Source organism: Delphinapterus leucas, chromosome 4 (assembly GCF_059928025.1).
Source record: "Delphinapterus leucas isolate spDelLeu-1000000601 "Yukka" chromosome 4, BTC_Dleu_Yukka2, whole genome shotgun sequence".
Classification (NCBI taxonomy): domain Eukaryota; kingdom Metazoa; phylum Chordata; class Mammalia; order Artiodactyla; family Monodontidae; genus Delphinapterus; species Delphinapterus leucas.
Window position 1 is genome coordinate 11,738,693 of NC_143132.1, and position 18,831 is coordinate 11,757,523.

The 18,831-nt window shown below is 45.9% G+C and overlaps 1 protein-coding gene across 1 annotated transcript in view; it reads right to left on the bottom strand.

The window, feature by feature from the left end:
• IFNGR2 (interferon gamma receptor 2) overlaps window positions 1-18,532 on the bottom strand; it is a 31,451-nt gene extending 12,919 nt beyond the window's left edge. The window contains exons 1-2 of the mRNA XM_089910291.1: window positions 18,334-18,532; window positions 6,615-6,747 (exon numbers count right to left, since the gene is read on the bottom strand). Of these exons, the coding sequence (XP_089766417.1) occupies window positions 6,615-6,747; window positions 18,334-18,409 (209 nt within the window). The 5' untranslated portion in view covers window positions 18,410-18,532. The remainder of the gene's footprint in view (window positions 1-6,614; window positions 6,748-18,333) is intronic.
• Between the last annotated feature and the right edge of the window lie 299 nt (window positions 18,533-18,831).

The following is an 18,831-nucleotide window of genomic DNA, read 5'->3' on the forward strand; positions in this document are numbered from 1 at the left end:
TTTGCGGTACGCGGGCCTCTCACTGCTGTGGCCTCTCCTGTTGCAGAGCACAGGCTCCGGACGCGCAGGCTGAGTGGCCATGGCTCACGGGCCCAGCCGCTCCGCGGCATGTGGGATCTTCCCGGACCGGGGCACGAACCCGCGTCCCCTGCATCGGCAGGCGGACTCTCAACCACTGCGCCACCAAGGAAGCCCCAGAGATGAGATTTTAATTCGATGTTTTTGATTGAGACATTGCTCACATACCATACACTACCCCCATTTAAAGTGTACAATTCAATGGATTTCAGTAAATTCACACGGTTGTGCAGCCTCAGCACAATCCATTTCAGAACACGTTCATCATCCCCTAAAAACCCCTGCACCTACAGCAGTCACTCTCCACTTCCTCCACCCCCCAAGCCCTACGGTACCACTGATCTACTTTCTATCTCTACGGATTTGCCTGTTCTGGACATTTCATAGAAATACAATCATAAACTATGTGGTCTTTTGTGACGAGTGCCCTTCACTTAGCCTGTTTTACTTAGTATGTTTTCAAGCGTGATACGTGTTGTAGCATGTAGCAGTACTTCATCCCTTCTTATGACCAAATAATGTCCCATTGTATGTACATACCACATTTAGTTTATCCACTGATCTGCTGATGGGCACCTGGGTTGTCTCCACTTTTTGGCTATTGTGAATAATGCTAAGAATATTCACATGTAAATTTCTTTATGAACTTATGTTCAGTTCTGTGGGGTGTATACCTAGGAGTGGACTTGCCGGGTCATATGGTAACTCTATTTTTAACTGATTTCCGAAGTAGCTGCACCATTTTACATTCCCACCCACAACGTATGAGGGTTCCAATTTCTCCTTAACGTCACCAACACTTGTTATTATGCCTTTTTTATTTTATTTTATTTTTTAAATAAATTTATTTAATTTATTTTTGGCTGCATTGGGTCTTCATTGCTGCACACGGGCTTTCTCTAGTTGCGGTGAGCAGGGGCTACTCTTCATTGCGGTGCGCAGGCTTCTCATTGCAGTGGCTTCTCTTGTTGCGGAGCAAGGGCTCTAGGCACGCGGGCTTCAGTAGTTGTAGTACACAGGCTCAGTAGTTGTGGCTTGCAGGCTCTAGAGCGCAGGCTTAGTAGTTGTGGCGCACAGGCTTAGTTGCTCCGCGGCATGTGGGATCTTCCTGGACCAGGGCTCGAACCCGTGTTCCCTGCATTGGCAGGCGGATTCTTAACCACAGCACCACCACGGAAGCCCATGCCTTTTTTATTGTAGCCATCCAAGTGGCTGTATTTTCCCTAGTCACTAATGATGTTGAGTATCTTTTCACGTGCTTATCGGCTATTTGCATATCTTCTTTGGAGAACTGTCTACTCAAATCCTTTGTCTGTATTTTAATTGGGTTATTTGCCTTTTAATTTTGAGTTGTAAGAGTTCTTTATACATTCTGGATACAAGTCCCTTATCAGATATATGATTTGCAAACATTTCCTGCCGTTTTGTTCTACAGTTGATTTTAATGCTTCAAACTCAGCCTCTGTAGCCTATGTCTTAGGAATGATACTGTGTTCATACAAACCATACCCATACTTCCTGCTGGTGTAGAGTTTGTTTTTACCCCATAGCTGCCCATTTAAAGAGAGTCTTGGCCACATGAAAACTTTGCCAAATGTAAGGCCATGCATCCTTGTAAGTGAGAATGCATTCCCCAGAGTCCCAATGCCACCTGCCCACGTGGGATTCTACTCGCTGACTCTGAGCTCTGTCCTTAGGTGACTGACTTGAGAAAAGGCAGGGAGGTAGCTCTAGAAGCCTCAGTAGTGCGGCAGCAGGCACTGTCCCCTCTAGGGACAGGCTGTGCCCTGGACAGCAACTCTGGCCTGGAAAGCAAGGCCAGGGGAGACAGGAGAAATGAGGCTGGGGGGTCACGGCCACCAGCTCTCACACAACACATGTGCTTCTAAGTGTACCTCTGACCCTGCCTGGAGGCTTATCTTCTGCTAATGTGGCGGATGACCAGATGAAAGCCACATCAAGATGTGTGGCCAGGGATTCCACAGAAGATGCCCACCATACTCACATACCACCACGCCCTGGGGTCACAGGCCCTAATGGGGAAAGGGACCACAAACCACAGGCACCCCCTCTCAGTCTGGGGGTGGTGTGCTTCACAAGGGGGTAAGTGATTTTTTTTTTAAGTTATACAGATACTTAAAGGTACTATAACCTTCTCCCTGCCAATCCCAGCTGTTGAACTGGGGCAAAAGGCCCTCTCCCTGATTTGCCAGGGAACTGACCACCCATGTTCCATCTCCTCCCCTCACCTCCAAGCTTTCCCCTTTCGGATTTATCCCAGGGATGCAAGGGTTTTTCAATATGCGCAAATCAATCAGTGTGATCCACCATATCAACAAATTGAACAATAAAAACCACATGATCATTTCAATAGATGTAGAAAAAGCTTTTGAGAAAATTCAACACCCATTTATGATAAAAACTCTCCAGAAAGTGGGCATAGAGGGAACCTACCTCAACATAATAAAGGCCATATATGACAAACCTACAGCTAACATCAGACTCAAGGGTGAAAAGCTGAAAGCATTTCCTCTAAGGTCAGGAACAAGGCAAGGAGGTCCACTCTCGCCACTTTTATTCAACATAGTTTTGGAAGTCCTAGCCAATCAGAGAAGAAAAAGAAATAAAAGGAATCCAAATTCGAAAAGAAGTTAAACTGTCACTGTTTGCAGATGACATGATACTATACATAGAAAATCCTAAAGACGCTACCAGAAAACTACTAGAGCTCATCATTGAATTTGGTAAAGCTGCAGGTTACAAAATCAATACACAGAAATCCATTGAATTTCAGAACTACTTTTTAAAAGTGTTTCTCAAAAAAGGTGTTTAAAAGGGCACAAGCCATCCAAATTTAAATGAGAGCTGACACATGAAGGTCAGCAGTTTGTGGGGGTGGGGGGAAGTGGAGTTCTGGAAGGTGGCCTCCCCGTCTAATTGCAAAGGGTAAAAATAAGGTGCTGTGGGCCCCATTTAAATGGATAATGAAATGGACACAGCCTCACGAGCATGGCACTGCCCCATGTCTGGTCTGGACTCCCACCCTCTTGCCCAGGCTTATGTTGAATCAGCCAGTCTGAGCCTTACCCAGCAAGTAGTCCTGGCTCCTGGCAATGTACTCATGTGGATGGCCTCTGTCCCTTTTACCTAATTTTGAAAGCAACCTCATCATGAGAGGGAGAACAGCATAATGATTAAACACATGGACTCTGGGGCCAGATTACCTGGGTTCAAATCCCAGTTACTTCACTTCTCTGTTCCTCAGTCTTCTTATCTATAAGATGGGATGAACTATAGCATCTGACTCTCAGGGTTGTCCTGACAGTTGAAACAGTGGACACCAGGAAAGTGCCTGGATCAGGGCCTGGTGCCTAGTAACCACCATCTAAATGTCTGTTAAACACCTGGGCAACCAATGATTTCACTGTCCAGCCTCTGTTACATCACTTCCAAAAATGATGAAGTTTTTTCCCTTTGAACCCAGCAAGTCATCGTCCAGAAATGTAAGAAAACAATCCGACACAGTTTATGTTTGAGGACATTACTTATAACAGGCACAAACTGTCAACTATTATACCACTCGTGAGTGAGGAAAAGTTTAAAAAATCCTGAGTGATACATCATATAACAGAACATAGAATAAAAATGTTCACACAGAAATAACTGTATGAAAAAAGTGGCTACATGCTTAACTACATTAAGTTAAAAGGAAAGAAAAAAAGGAAACAGAACACAGAAGCATAACCCCAGTTTTGTTTCAGTCTTACACACATGCTGGCACATTTGCAAACAACTGCATGTATTTAGAAAAAAATGTCTAGAGAGAAATACACTAAAATGAGAATAGTGATTTTTCTTGGACAGCAGGTTGTTTTAATTTTATTCTTTTTACTGGATTTTCCACATTTTCTATAAAGAAAATGTATTGCTATTAAAATTATAAAACAATGACATTTAAAAAATGCCTTGGGAAGACTGGGCAAGTGGGGTGTGACCTAGAAAGGGCCCTGCTGTCTGCCTGTTTTTATTTTCAAGAAAAAACAGAAATTCGGTTCTTTTTTTTTTTAAGTGAAATCTCCAGATGTTTAAATGTTGGCACTAATTGGAAAAAAAAAATTAAACACTGTGACCAAACACAGACTTTAGGCCACATGATCTGCAACTTCTGATTTATACTTAAAATTTGCCCACAAAGTGCTCTATGTAATTTTGGCTTTGCTACTGTGACTGTCAAAAAACAGAGGCACGTTTATTTATAATTATAGTGATGTTTTCCTGGAGAGAAACAGAATGGAAACTTTTAAGTCCCAGGAGCCTCAAAATTAAATTATTTAATGTAACTAAAATGTCCTAAACATGTGAAAGTACCTAGAAACAAACCAACAAAAAAAGCAAAGGCCCTCTTCCATGATCAAATCTGTAATTGGAAAAGAAAACAAAATTAGCTTCTGTTTGAGTTTTCAGTGGCCCCCTCAGCTTTTACAAATAGGGACATTCACATTCAACACATCACATCCCAAACCAACCTCTAACCTGGTAAAATATCTACAAAATGCTTTCCGAATAGAAAACACAGTGAAACAGGTTGGTCTGTGATGTGAAACTGTCAAAGGCTTTAACAAATACTTCTAATATTTAGAGGTGCTCTGTCAACCCACAAATGTACTTCCCCAGTCAAGGCTAAGGAATGCTAGTCAACAGATCAGCTGTAACTTCCCCTTACTGAAATCTTCTTGTGTGGCTCTAGGATACCATATTTACTCAATGCCGAGCAGGACCAGCTTCATGGGCATGTGACCTGCGCAGTGGCACAAAGCTGTACTCCTAGGAGGGCACCTGGTTTGAAGCTCTGCTTTACCATCCTGAAATTCTCAATAGTTTTTGCACAAGGGGCCCTACGTTTTCATTTTGCACCAGGCCCCGCAAATTATGTAGCCGGTCCTCATGGACTGGTCCTTTTATTACAGATGATCATGTTTGTAATTTATAATTACTTAAGAAATAGATAAATGCGATCCAGAGATAGTACTCAAATCCCAGTTCAGAATTTATTTTTGTTAAGCAAGTATTGTTACAATGGACAGTTCACGATGAAAACGAAGTCATCTGGAAACTACTCCTCTAACAAATTAACCATCTGTAATTTTTCTACATTGCCTGCCTGCTCTTGACCACAGACTCATTCCATGTCACATACAGTTGCACCTGCTGTCATGTGACACATAACTACCCTTTTTACTGGTCACCTAAGGGTTCATCCATAAGTTAAAACTTGACACAGTTTGCCACCTTCCTGCTAATGGACATGAATAGACACTTCAATGTATCAGTATATCTTCATGAATGTAAGTTTGTTTTTTTTTCCTGATGGGGGGGGTCGTATTGTCTGCCTAGGATAAAAGTAACATGGACATCCCTACGACTGTAAGTGAAGAGTAGAATTATTTTCTAAGGGGGCTGTGCTCATAATTGATCCTGATCCAGCACTGTATCCACCAGCCACATTCTCAAAAGCACTGAGCATTCCTTTTTTTTTTTTTTTTGCGGTATGCGGGCCTCTCACCGTTGTGGCCTCTCCCGTTGTGGAGCACAGGCTCCGGACTCGCAGACTCAGCGGCCATGGCTCATGGGCCCAGCCGCTCCGCGGCATGTGGGATCTTCCTGGACCGGGGCACGAACCCGTGTCCCCTGCATCGGCAGGCGGACTCTCAAGCACTGCGCCACCAGGGAAGCCCCTAGCATTCCTATTTTTTAAAATTTTGCTTATTTAGTAATCTAAAAGTGACTTAGCCGATAATTTTTTTTTTGTGTGCACCGTGTGGCATGCAGGATCTTTGTTCCCCGACCAGGGATTGAACTCACGCCCTGTGTATTGGAAGAGTGGAGTCCTAACCACTGGACTGCAAGGGAATTCCCACAATAATTTTAACTTAGTCTCCACTTAATTCATTTAACAAGGTAAACAAGGACTTGGATTTTGCCTTTCTTCTTCCCCTATGTGTCTATACTGCAAATCAAGTGACGGCAAACTGTAAAAAAGCTTGAAAAGTAGGTGAGAGACAGAATGAGGGGCCGGAAAAAAATGCAAAATGGAACACCAGCTTAGAAACTGAGAATTAATAGTTCATTAGATGAATAACTTCCTTATTAGGCCAAATTTGGCCCACAAGCCTAAATAAACCAGATTTTGACACTTGAAAGAGATGAAGACCAAAAGATGCCTCTTGCCCTTTCAAGACAGGAAGGCTTTTTATGCATCTTCTCTTGAAACTGAGGAATCCGCTTTCACCAAACTAAGCAGTCATGTGGTTAGACCGCTGAGTTCTCTGATGGCCAGGGTCCTTTCAGCCTTCAGATGCATGGGGTGTTGTGAAATCTCTGTCCTTGGAGATGTAAAAAGTACAAGAGAATTATCTGCTTCCCATGGATTTGCTTACAATCCTGCCAAGAGGCAAGAACAGGCAGCTGGCCTCAGCTTCCGTAACAACCTCCCAACCCCAGCTCCCAGTAAGAATGCCAACAGAAATGTCGCTTACTATTTATACTGCACCTGGTAGACCACCAGCCTTGTGTCATTGTTCAGGGACACGGGCTCCCAGCTCAGAGCCTGCTGGGCGTTGTACAGGTGAACCTTCAGGTTTCGAGGAGCAGGCAGCTGGAAGGGGGTGTCTTGACAGGGACAGAGAATAAGAGAAGGGGGGAGAGGAGGGAGAGAAAGGGAGGGTCAAGAGGAGAAAAATCGATTACAAAAATATTCCAATGCACTCTACCAGACCATTCCTACGCCTTGGTTTTTTTTGTTTTTAACTAATTGCTATTGGAGTATAGTTGCTTTACAATGCTGTGTTAGTTTCTACTGAACAGCAAAATGAATCAGCCATACATATACATATATCCCCTCTTTTGGATTTCCTTCCCATTACGCCTCGGTTTTTGGTATTACCCGTTCTCCCCTACTCCTTTAGCCTTTGACTAAAGACGGCACCACTGACACAGACCGTGGGAAAAAGGGGGGCTTGGGGATGCCTTTCCACTTGCAGGTTCCAGTCCTTATGAATGGGTCCTGGGTATGGGGTCTGGCTGAACCAGAATGCCTGTTTTACGTTTAGTAAGTGTGGGTAACTTAACAGCCCGGGCTTCTGTTTCTTCGTCAGGAGTAAGGAATAAGTAACAGTAGACTGCAGAAGGCCGTGGAGAAAATTAACTTGATGACCACTTGACATGCATTAGACCCAGACTTATACCAAAGGAGTGTTTGGTAAACGTCCACAAACATGGGTGCGCACACACACACACACAGACACACACACAGAAACATACCCCAAACCAGGCGTGCAAAGCCCACAGACACCTGGGAGGGTGAGGACTTGTCTTCTGGGCTTCATCAGAGTCACTGTGTTTCTCAAAGACCCCCCCCCAGCATCACAAGCACTGAAGTTAAAATGCAGATTCCCAGGCTCCACCCCAGACCAGGAATTCTGCATTTTCAACAAGCTTCCCAGCTGATTCTCATGCACACTGAAGTTTGAGAACTACAAACGATAGAATAACACATTCCCCAGGGAACTGCCACCAAGATCTGAATCCCCCTTTTCGGGGTGACCTGGGAGACACAACTCCAACCAGGTGCTTTACAGGATTGGGCTAGAGGCTGCCCTCACGGGAGCCTTTGCTCTAGTAAGAAAACAGACCGTAATGATAGACTTTCTCTGAGATTTAAAGATTAATGGGGACTGCCCTGGTGGCGCAGTGGTAAAGTATCCGCCTGCCAACCCAGGGGACGTGGGTTCGATCCCTGGTCCGGGAGGATCCCATATGCCACAGAGCAGCTAAGCCTGTACGCCACAACTACTGAAGCCCGTGAGCTGTAGGGCCCGTGTGCTGCAACTACTGAAGCCTGCATGCCTAGAGCCCATGCTCCGCAACAAGAGAAGCCACCGCAATGAGAAGCCTGTGCAACAAAGAGTAGCCCCCGCTCGCTGCAACTAGAGAAAGCCCACGCACAGCAACAAAGACCCGACGCAGCAGACAAAAAAAAAAAACCAAAAATAAAACATTAATGAGAAACACCCAGAGGTGGAAAGTAAAGTTTGAAAAACATGCCGTTCCAGAATTCAAAGCAGGAAACTCAAACCACACAATTTCAGTAAATGCATCCAATCTTAAAGAAGGATGCCCGGATCAGCTGATAGCCTGGCCCACTGCTCTCTTCTGAAAGGTACATTACCTAGAGTCTGTGGCCACTTGTTTACTTACAGAATGTCCACTGTCTTCACAGCTATGACCTTGGGCTGACCTCCATTCTAGATCTTAATTCAAGCAGCTCACCAGCACTGCTGCCAACTCATACCAGGCCTCATGGAAGCTGGGCCAAAGGCGCAGCATGGCGGGAGGCTGGTCTCCTGGTCAGGCCCATCCCACTCACTGTGGCTGCTATAGCCCAGTGGATGCCAAAGCTGAGCTGAGAAATGAAGTTCTCCTTCCAGGGAGGGATGTGCAGGGTCTCAGGGTGAGTGCTTGGTTGGGGCTGGGCACTCATCAGAGCATCCCGGAGACCTTCTACTGTCTATATTAGTTTCCTAGTTTTAAAAAATTAATTAATTAATTAATTTTTGGCTGTACTGGATTTTCATTGCATGCGGGCTTTCTCTAGTTGTGGCGAGCTGGGGCTACTCTTTGTTGTGGTGCGTGGGCTTCTCATTGCGGTGGCTTCTCTTGTTGCAGAGCACGGGCTCTACGTGTGCGGGCTTCAGTAGTTGTGGCTCGCGGGGTCTAGAGTGCAGGCTTGGTAGTTGTGGCACAAGGGCTTAGTTGCTCCGCGGCATGTGGGATCTTCCCGGTCCAGGGCTCGAACCCGTGTCCCCTGCACTGGCAGGTGGATTCTTAACCACTGCACCACCAGGGAAGTCCCCAGTTTCCTATTGATGTTGAAAGAAATGACCCCAAATGTAGTGTCTTAAAACAACCCAGATTTATGCTCTCACAGCTCTGGAGGTCATAAGTTTGCAGTAGGTCTCACTGGGCCCATGTCAAGGTGTCAGCAGGGCTCTGTTGCTTCTGGAAGCTTGCCTTTTTCCTTGCCTAGAAGCTGCTCACATTCTTTGGCTCATGGCCTCTACCTCCGGCAACGCTGGGCTGAGTCCTTCTTGTGCTGCCGTCTCTTTGGTTCTGACTCTCTTGCCTCCCTCTCCCATCTTCCAAGGACCCTTGTGATTGCACTGGGCCCACAGGGCCCGACAGTCCAGGATAATCTCCCCAGCTCAGGACCCCTAATTTAATCACGTCTGCCAAATCCCTTTTGCCATGTAAGATAACGTGGTCACAGGTTCCGGGGATGAGGATGTGGACACCTTTGGGGACCCTTATTCGGCCTGCCCCAGGGCTCCTCCCCATCTCCCCATCTCTGGGGAGGGGCCAGAGGCGTTGCCCCTCCCTCCGCCCTTCTCCTGGCACCCTCTCCCCCCGTCTAAGCATTCAGCTGAGAAAGGGAGCGACAGGGGACCAGCGAAGTCTTCCACCTCAACTGGCACGTGGACCAGAAAAAAGCCTTCTGGAAAAGCTGGGGTCTCCAGATGAGTCTTCCACTTTCTTCAACTTTCATTTTACTGAGGTGTGGAGAGAGGACCTGCAGTTTTGCTCTCGTATTTGAGTTTCTTGGACTCCCCTGTCTCACCACATTCAGAGAAGAAAATGAGTCTTACGGCTGTAGATTTCACAGTGAAGTACCAGAGGCCGCCCACTCATTAACACCAACAGCTTCAACCCCGGCCCTGCACGCCTCTCAGGAGGCCCGTCCCTCAACGGCCTCCCGTGGCCTCCTCCTTGTTCCTGGGAAGCACCGGGAACCCTCCCACCTCGCCTTGCCCTTGCTGCTGCCCTTCTCTGGAGGCTTCTCTCCCCCTGTGCCAGGCTCTCTCCCCTGCTCCCTTCATGTCTCTGCTCAGATGCCACCTTATCAGAGCAGCTTCCTGCCTACGAAGCCCAGGGCAGGGGACTCCCGATCCCTGCTTTCCTTTTCTCCTAGCTTTCCCACCACCTGCGTCCTTTGTTTACACCCCGGTGGTGAGAGGCATGGATTCCAGAACTTGACTGCCTGGGTTCAAAGTCACGTGCTCTTTGCGGGACCTTGAGCAAGCTGTTTCCCTCTCTGTGCCTGGTTGCCTCCCCTGCGAAATGGAAAGAAAACAGCGCAGACTTCAAAGGGTTATTATGAGGAATGAGTGGGTTAATTTCACATGCGGTGCTGAGAACAGTGCGAGCACCACGTGATCGTTTCCTCTCCTCCTTGCTAGCAGCTCACTGACAGTCTCCCGCAACGCTAGAGCAGCGAGCTCCAGGAGGGCTGGGTGTTGCCACACTTGGGGGCTGTTTCATCCCCAGTGTCTGGAGGACCAGGCACGCAGGATCTGGGGAGCGAGTGGCTTGTAGCCCAGCGGCCTGAGTTGCTTCAGGGATTATGTAGCCAGTTTCTGTGTCCTCAGTGTTGCATTTGTCCACCCGAAACCCACGCTAATCTCAGTCTTTCTCTTCCTTGCTTTATGTGTAAGTCCTGCCTTTTCTCTGGTCTCAGTGGCTGAGGCAGGGAGGGGGTACAACTCTGGACCATGGACTTATCTGGATGGCTCTAAAGGGTCAATATATTTAGGGCCATAGCACCTTCTGTCAACAGTGTTGACAAAGGCTCTGTGGGAAGGGAAGAGAATTTCTGGACAAAGGGCTTTGGCTGGAATCCTGATCCTGCCACCTAGAGCCATGGGATCCTACCACGACCCCACCTGAGCCTCAGTTTTCCCATGAATAATGAAATGATACCACCTCTCCCAGAGATGGAGTGAGGGGCAAATGCAGGACCACGAATGAAAGGCAAACCAGACACTGCTGCCTAAGTGTGATTTTTAAGACGTGCCCATTTCAGGGTGATCTGATGGATGGCTGCTTCTGCAGGTGGCGAGCCGCAACCCGATACCCAGACCCTGCCTTCAGTGATCACCAACAGGGGGCCCAGCCCCATGCTGATCACTGTATTCAATGGTCTGACCCTGCTGTAGGCAGAACAGTGGCCCCTCCCAAAGATGTCTGTGTCCTAATGTATTCACAGGACACAGATATCTTTGGGAGGGGATGAAACTTAGGGTTCTGAGGAAGACACGGGGCGTGCACAGCCGTGTGGCTGACAGGGTCTTGGTGCTTGGCCAGGTGTCAGGCCTGAGCCTCTGAGGTGGGAGAGCCAAGCTCAGGACACTGGTTCACCAGAGACCTCCCAGCTCCACGTAATATCAAACAGCGAAAGCTCTCCCAGAGATCTCCATCTCAACGCTAAGACCCAGCTCCACTCAACGACCAGCAAGCTACAGTGCTGGACACCCCATGCCAAACAACTAGCAAGACAGGAACACAACCCCACCCATTAGCAGACAGGCTGCCTAAAATCATAATAGGATCACAGGCACCCCAAAACACACCACCAGACGCGGTCCTGCCCACCAGAAAGACAAGATCCAGCCACATCCAACAAAACATAGGTCCCACTCGCCTCCACCAGGAAGCCTACACAACCCACTGAACCAACCTTAGCCACTGGAGACAGACACCAAAAACAACAGGAACTACGAACCTGCAGCCTGCGAAAAGGAGACCCCAAACACAGTAAGTTAGGCAAAATGACAAGACAGAGAAATACACAGCAGATGAAGAAGCAAGGGAAAAACCCACCAGACCTAACAAATGAAGAGGAAATAGGCTGTCTACCTGAAAAAGAATTCACAGTAATGATATTAAAGATGATCCAAAATCTTGGAAATAGAATGGAGAAAATACAAAAACCGTTTAACAAGGACCTAGAAGAACTAGAGAGCAAACAAACAATGATGAACAACACAATCAATGAAATTAAAAATTCTCTAGAAGGAATTAATAGCAAAATAACTGAGGCAGAAGAACGGATAAGTGACCTGGAAGATAAAATACTGGAAATGACTACCACAGGGCAGAATAAAGAAAAAAGAATGAAAAGAGTTGAGGACAATCTCAGAGACCACTGGGACAACATTAAACGCACCAACATTCGAATTACAGGGGTCCCAGAAGAAGAAGAGAAACAAAAAGGGACTGAGAAAATATTTGAAGAGATTATAGTTGAAAACTTCCCTAAGATGGGTAAGGAAATAGTCAATAAAGTCCAGGAAATGCAGAGTCCCATACAGGATAAATCCAAGGAGAAACACACCAAGACACATATTAATACAATTATCAAAAATTAAATTCAAAGAAAAAAGATTAAAAGCAGCAAGGGAAAAGCAACAATTAACATACAAGGGAATCCCCATAAGGTTAACAGCTGATCTTTCAGCAGAAACTCTGCAAGCCAGAAGGGAGTGACAGGACATATTTAAAATGATGAAAGGGAAAAACCTACAACCAAGATTACTCTACACAGCAAGGATCTCATTCAGATTCAATAGAGAAATTAAAATCTTTACAGACAAGTAAAAGCGAAGAGAATTCAGCACCACCAAACCAGCTCTACAACAAATGCTAAAGAAACTTCTCTAGGCAGGAAACATAAGAGAAGGAAAAGACTTACAATAACAAGCCCAAAAGAATTAAGAAAATGGTAATAGGAACATTCATATCAATAACTACCTTAAATGTAAATGGATTAAATGCTCCCACCAAAAGACATAGACTGGCTGAATGGATACAGAAACAAGACCCATACATATGCTGTCTACAAGAGACCCACTTCAGACCTAAGGACACATACAGACTGAAAGTGAGGGGATGGAAAAAGATATTCCATGCAAATGGAAATCAAAAGAAAGCTGGAGTAGCAATACTCATACCAGACAAAATAGACTTTAAAATAAAGACTAATACAAGAGACAAAGAAGGACACTACATAATGATCAAGGGATCAATCCAAGAGGAAAATATAACAATTGTAAATATTTATGCACCCAACATAGGAGCACCATAATACATAAGGCAAATGCTAACAGCCATAAAAGGGGAAATTGACAGTAACACAATCATAGTAGAGGACTTCAACACCCCACTTTCACCAATGGACAGATCATCCAAAATGAAAATAAATAAGGAAACACGAGCTTTAAATGATACATTAAACAACATGGACTTAATTGATATTCATAGGACATTCTATCCAAAAACAGCAGATTACACTTTCTTCTCAAGTGCTCATGGAACATTCTCCAGGATAGATCATATCTTGGGTCACAAATCAAGCCTTGGAAAATTTAAGGAAACTGAAATTGTATCAAGTATCTTTTCTGACCACAACACTATGAGACTAGATATCAATTACAGGAAAAAGTCTGTAAAAAATCCAAACACATGGAGACTAAACAGTACACTACTAAATAAACAAGAGACCACTGAAGAAATCAAAAAATACCTAGAAACAAATGACAATGAAAACATGATGACCCAAAACCTATGAGATGCAGCAAAAGCAGTTCTAAGAGGGAAGTGTATAGCAATACAATCCTACCTCAAGAAACAAGAAACATCTCAATTAAACAATGTAAACTTACACCTAAAGCAATTAAAGAAAGAACAAAAAAAACCCCAAAGTTAGCAGAAGGAAAGAAATCATAAAGATCAGATCAGAAAGAAGTGAAAATGAAATGAAGGAAATGATAGCAAAGATCAATAAAACTAAAAGCTGGTTCTCTGAGAAGATAAACGAAATTGATAAACCATTAGCCAGACTCATCAAGAAAAAAAGGAAGAAGACTCAAATCAATAGAATTAGAAATGAAAAAGGGGAAGTAACAACTGACACTGCAAAAATACAAAGGATCATAAGAGCTTACTACAAACAACTATATGCCAATAAAATGGACAACCTGGAAGAAATGGACAACCTGAACCAGGAAGAAATAGAAAATATAAACAGACCAATCACAAGCACTGAAATTGAAACTGTGATTAAAAATCTTCCAACAAACAAAAGCCCAGGACCAGATGGCTTCACAAGCAAATTCTATCAAACATTTAGAGAAGAACTAACACCTATCCTTCTCAAACTCTTCCAAAATATAGCAGAGGGAGGAAATACTCCCAAACTTATTCTACAAGGTCACCATCACCCTGATATCCAAACCAGACAAAGATGCCACAAAAAAAGAAAACTACAGGCCAATATCACTGATGAACATAGATGCAAAAGTCCTCAACAAAATACTAGCAAACAGTATCCAACAGCACATTTAAAGGATCATACACCATGATCAAGTGGGGTTTATCCCAGGAATGCAAGGATTTTTCAATATATGCAAATCAATCAATGTGATAAACCATATTAACAAATTGAAGGAGAAAAACCATATGATCATGTCAATAGATGCAGAAAAAGCTTCTGACAAAATTTAACACCCATTTATGATAAAAACCCTCCAGAAAGTAGGCATAGAGGGAACTTACCTCAACATAATAAAGGCCATATATGACAAACCCACAGTCAACATTGCTCTCAATGGTGAAAAACTGAAACCATTTCCACTAAGATCAGGAACAAGACAAGGCTGCCCACTCTCACCACTATTATTCAACATATTCGAAGTAAAACTGTCACTGTTTGCAGATGACATGATACTATATATAGAGAATCCTAAAGATGATACCAGAAAACTACTAGAGCTAATTAATGAATTTGGTAAAGTTGCAGGATACAAAATTAATGCACAGAAGTCTCTTGCATTCCTATACACTAATGATGAAAAATCTGAAAGAGAAATTAAGGAAACACTCCCATTTACCATTGCAACAAAAAGAATAAAATACCTAGGAATAAACCTACCTAAGGAGACAAAAGACCTGTATGCAGAAAACTATAAGACACTGGTGAAAGAAATTAAAGGTGATACAAACAGATGGAGAGATATACCATGTTCTTGGATTGGAAGAATCAACATTGTGAAGATGACTATACTACCCAAAGCAATCTACAAATTCAATGCAATCTCTATTAAACTACCAATGGCATTTTTCACAGAGCTAGAACAAAAACTTTCACAATTTGTATGGAAACACAAAAGACCCCGAGTAGCCAAAGCAATCCTGAGAAAGAAAAACGGACCTGGAGGAATCAGGCTCCCTGACTTCAGACTATACTACAAAGCTACAGTAATCAAGACGATAAGGTACTGGCACAAAAACAGAAATATAGATCAATGGAACAGGAGAGAAAGCCCAGAGATAAAGCCATGCACATATGGTCACCTTATCTTTGAGAAAGGAGGCAAGAATATACAATGGAGAAAAGACAGTCTCTTCAATAAATGGGTCTGGGATAACTGGACAGCTTCATGTAAAAGAATGAAATTAGAACACTCCCTAATGCCATACACAAGAATAAACTCCAAATGGATTAAAGACCTAAATGTAAGGCCAGACACTATAAAACTCTTAGAGGAAAACATAGGCAGAACACTCTATTACATAAATCACAGCAAGATCCTTTTTGACCTGCCTCCTAGAGAAATGGAAATAAAAACAAAAATAAACAAATGGGACCTAATGAAACTTCAAAGCTTTTGCACAGCAAAGGAAACCATAATCAAGACCAAAAGACAACCCTCAGAATGGGAGAAAATATTTGCAAATGAAGCAACTGACAAAGGATTAATCTCCAAAATTTACAAGCAGCTCATGCAGCTCAATAACAAAACAACAAACAACCCAATCCAAAAATGGGCAGAAGACCTAAATAGACATTTCTCCAAAGAAGATATACAGAATGCCAACAAACACATGAAAGAATGCTCAACATCATTAATCATTAGAGAAATGCAAATCAAAACTACAATGAGATATCATCTCACACCAGTCAGAATGGCCATCATCAAAAAATCTAGAAACAATAAATGCTGGAGAGGGTGTGGAGAAAAGGGAACACTCTTGCACTGCTGGTGGGAATGTGAATTGGTTCAGCCACTATGGAGAACAGTATGGAGGTTCCTTAAAAAACTACAAATAGAATTACCATATGACCCAGCAATCCCACTACTGGGCATATAACCCTGAGAAAACCAAAATTCAAAAAGAGTCATGTACCAAAATGTTCATTGCAGCTCTACTTACAATAGCCCGGAGATGGAAACAACCTAAGCGCCCATCATCGGATGAATGGATAAAGAAGATGTGGCACATATATACAATGGAATATTACTCAGCCTTAAAAAGAAATGAAATTGAGCTATTTGTAATGAGATGGATAGACCTAGCGTCTGTCATACAGAGTGAAGTAAGTCAGAAAGAAAAAGACAAATACCGTATGCTAACACATATATATGGAATTTAAGGGAAAAAAATGTCATGAAGTACCTAGGGGTAAGACAGGAATAAAGACGCAGACCTACTGGAGAACGGACTTGAGGATATGGGGAGGGGGAAGGGTGAGCTTTGACAGGGCGAGAGAGAGTCATGGACATATACACATTAACAAACGTAGATAGCTAGGGGGAAGCAGCCGCAAGGCACAGGGATATTAGCTCGGTGCTTTGTGACAGCCTGGAGGGGTGGGATAGGGAGAGTGGGAGGGAGGGAGACGCAAGAGGGAAGACATATGGGAACATATGTATATGTATAACTGATTCACTTTGTTATAAAGCAGAAACTAACACACCATTGTAAAGCAATTATACCCCAATAAAGATGTTTAAAAAATATATATCCCGGTTAGTTTTCAATTGTTTATTATGCAAAATTTCAAATAGTCACAAAAAACAGATTAGTATAATGTGGTGCTGCTTTGCAAAGGATCTGTGGTGAAGGACCAGTTTATTTCCAATGCATCACAGAGACCCAAACTTTTGCAGAATACAATCAAAGATAATCACTAGAAAGATGGACCTAGGACCACCTTGGGCAATTACTAACATTTTACGAGTGCCCAAATCTCATGTGAAGGAAGCAGGGAAGGGGCAGACATAGGTTGTTCAAGGCTTGAAGCTGGGGAGGAGCGGAGTCGAGATTCAAACCCATCTGTCCGACTCCCAGGGGAAACAGCCATTTAACCAGGCGCACACATCCCCATATGCAAGGCTCCCCTCAGCCAGGATCTATGGCATTTAAGGGCTTTAGCAAGGGATGCTGATAAAAGAAACAAACGCAAACAACACCTTGAGAAGTCAAGTGGGAGGAAACTTCTAAATTCTTGAAACTTCTTAAGTGTTACCCAATCTATGATACCGGCTTTTCTACAGGAAAGAACCCAGCGAAACACAAACACGTGGACATGCACAGAATGTTCCCACACATCCACCTTTGTCATTGTTTTCTCTTTCTTTCTCCCTCTTTTTTTGTAGTTTTTCTCTTTCGCTCATAAGTATGGTCAGTTTGTGTCAGAGGTAAGCAGATGGCCGATCTCAGGTAAAGGGCCGTCCAGATGGGAACGGAGCTGGGATTAACAGTCTGGTTCAGCTGACCGACCTCCTTACCCGCAACGCGACATTTCTGGGTCCTGCCCTGAGCGCAGCCCCGCCCCGCCCCCTTCCCCCCCATCTATCCGTTCCCCATCGGGGTTTCACACCGATATCAAACACACCCGGCCACAGTAAGGCTGAGTTACAGTCACAACCTCCAAGACGGAGGTCCCTGCCGGTGGCTGGCCTCCACGGCACGCAGCTGCCAGGAAGGCAGGCTTGGGACCTGCTTCCTGCTCAGGCCACTGGGGAGGACGTGCCAGACGGGGCTACGTTCAGGCGGCCCAGGAGAAGACTCTGTGGCCCGCAGAGGCGGCCTTTCCTCGAGCCCTGGATTCGGTTTTTCCTTTGTTCATTTTGAGACATTCGGAGTCGGGCCGCGCTGGTGTTTGGGCGGCGGCGCGGGGGTGGCAGAGAAGGAGCTAGAGTGTGTCCAGATTCAGGCAGGGGCAGCTTGAGCCCCTCCTTCCTGCCAGCGATGTCCACGGCGCCGGGAGAGGCGAACGGCGTCCAGCGGCTCCTCCCGCTGCGCCAGCTCCACGCCCCGAGACTGCCCGGAATTCTCCCCTACCACCCCACACCCACTTCGGGCTCCCCGCGGACCCCACCCGATCGGGGCAGCCCTGTAGCCCCTCAACCGATCCAGGTTCCCTGCGGACCCCAGCCGCTAGGGACACCCCCGTTTACCCCCAACCTATCGGGGTTCCCGTGGGCACCCCACCTACTCCGGGCTCCCCGCTGACACCCACCCGTGCGACAACGGTTCCGGCCGGCCTCTGGGTGGGTGGGGGGCCCAGGCCCCGCTTACCTGCCGGGGGCGTCGCTGCGCCGCAGCTACTGAGCAGTAACAGCAGCGGCAGCAGTAACAGAAGCGGCGGCCGCATGGCCCGGGGCTCTGGGCGCTGCGGCCTCAGCGGCGCTCTGGGCGCGACCCGGCCCCGGCGCGGGGTCGCCAAGCCGCTTACGTCGCCGCCTAGGTGGCCATGGCGAGCGCAGGGCGCTGGGGCCTGCCTCTTCCAGAGCGGCGGCGGCGGCGGCGGCGGCGGCGGCGCGTCCCGGGCGGCAGGAGAGCCCGGCTCGGCCGCCGCGCCCAGGCCAGCCCCTCCCGGCGCCCGCGCCCCGCCCAGCGAGGCCGCCAAGTTCCTGCGCCCCGCCCGCCGCGGGGATTTTCCCGGCGCCCCCCATTAGCGCCGGCGCTCCCGGGAACCGCGGCCCGGGGCCTCCCGGCCCCCCCACCCCACCCCGTCTACCCGCGGCCGAAGCGCCCAGCGCGGCCCGATCCCGGCCTCTGCGGCCGCCCGAGCTG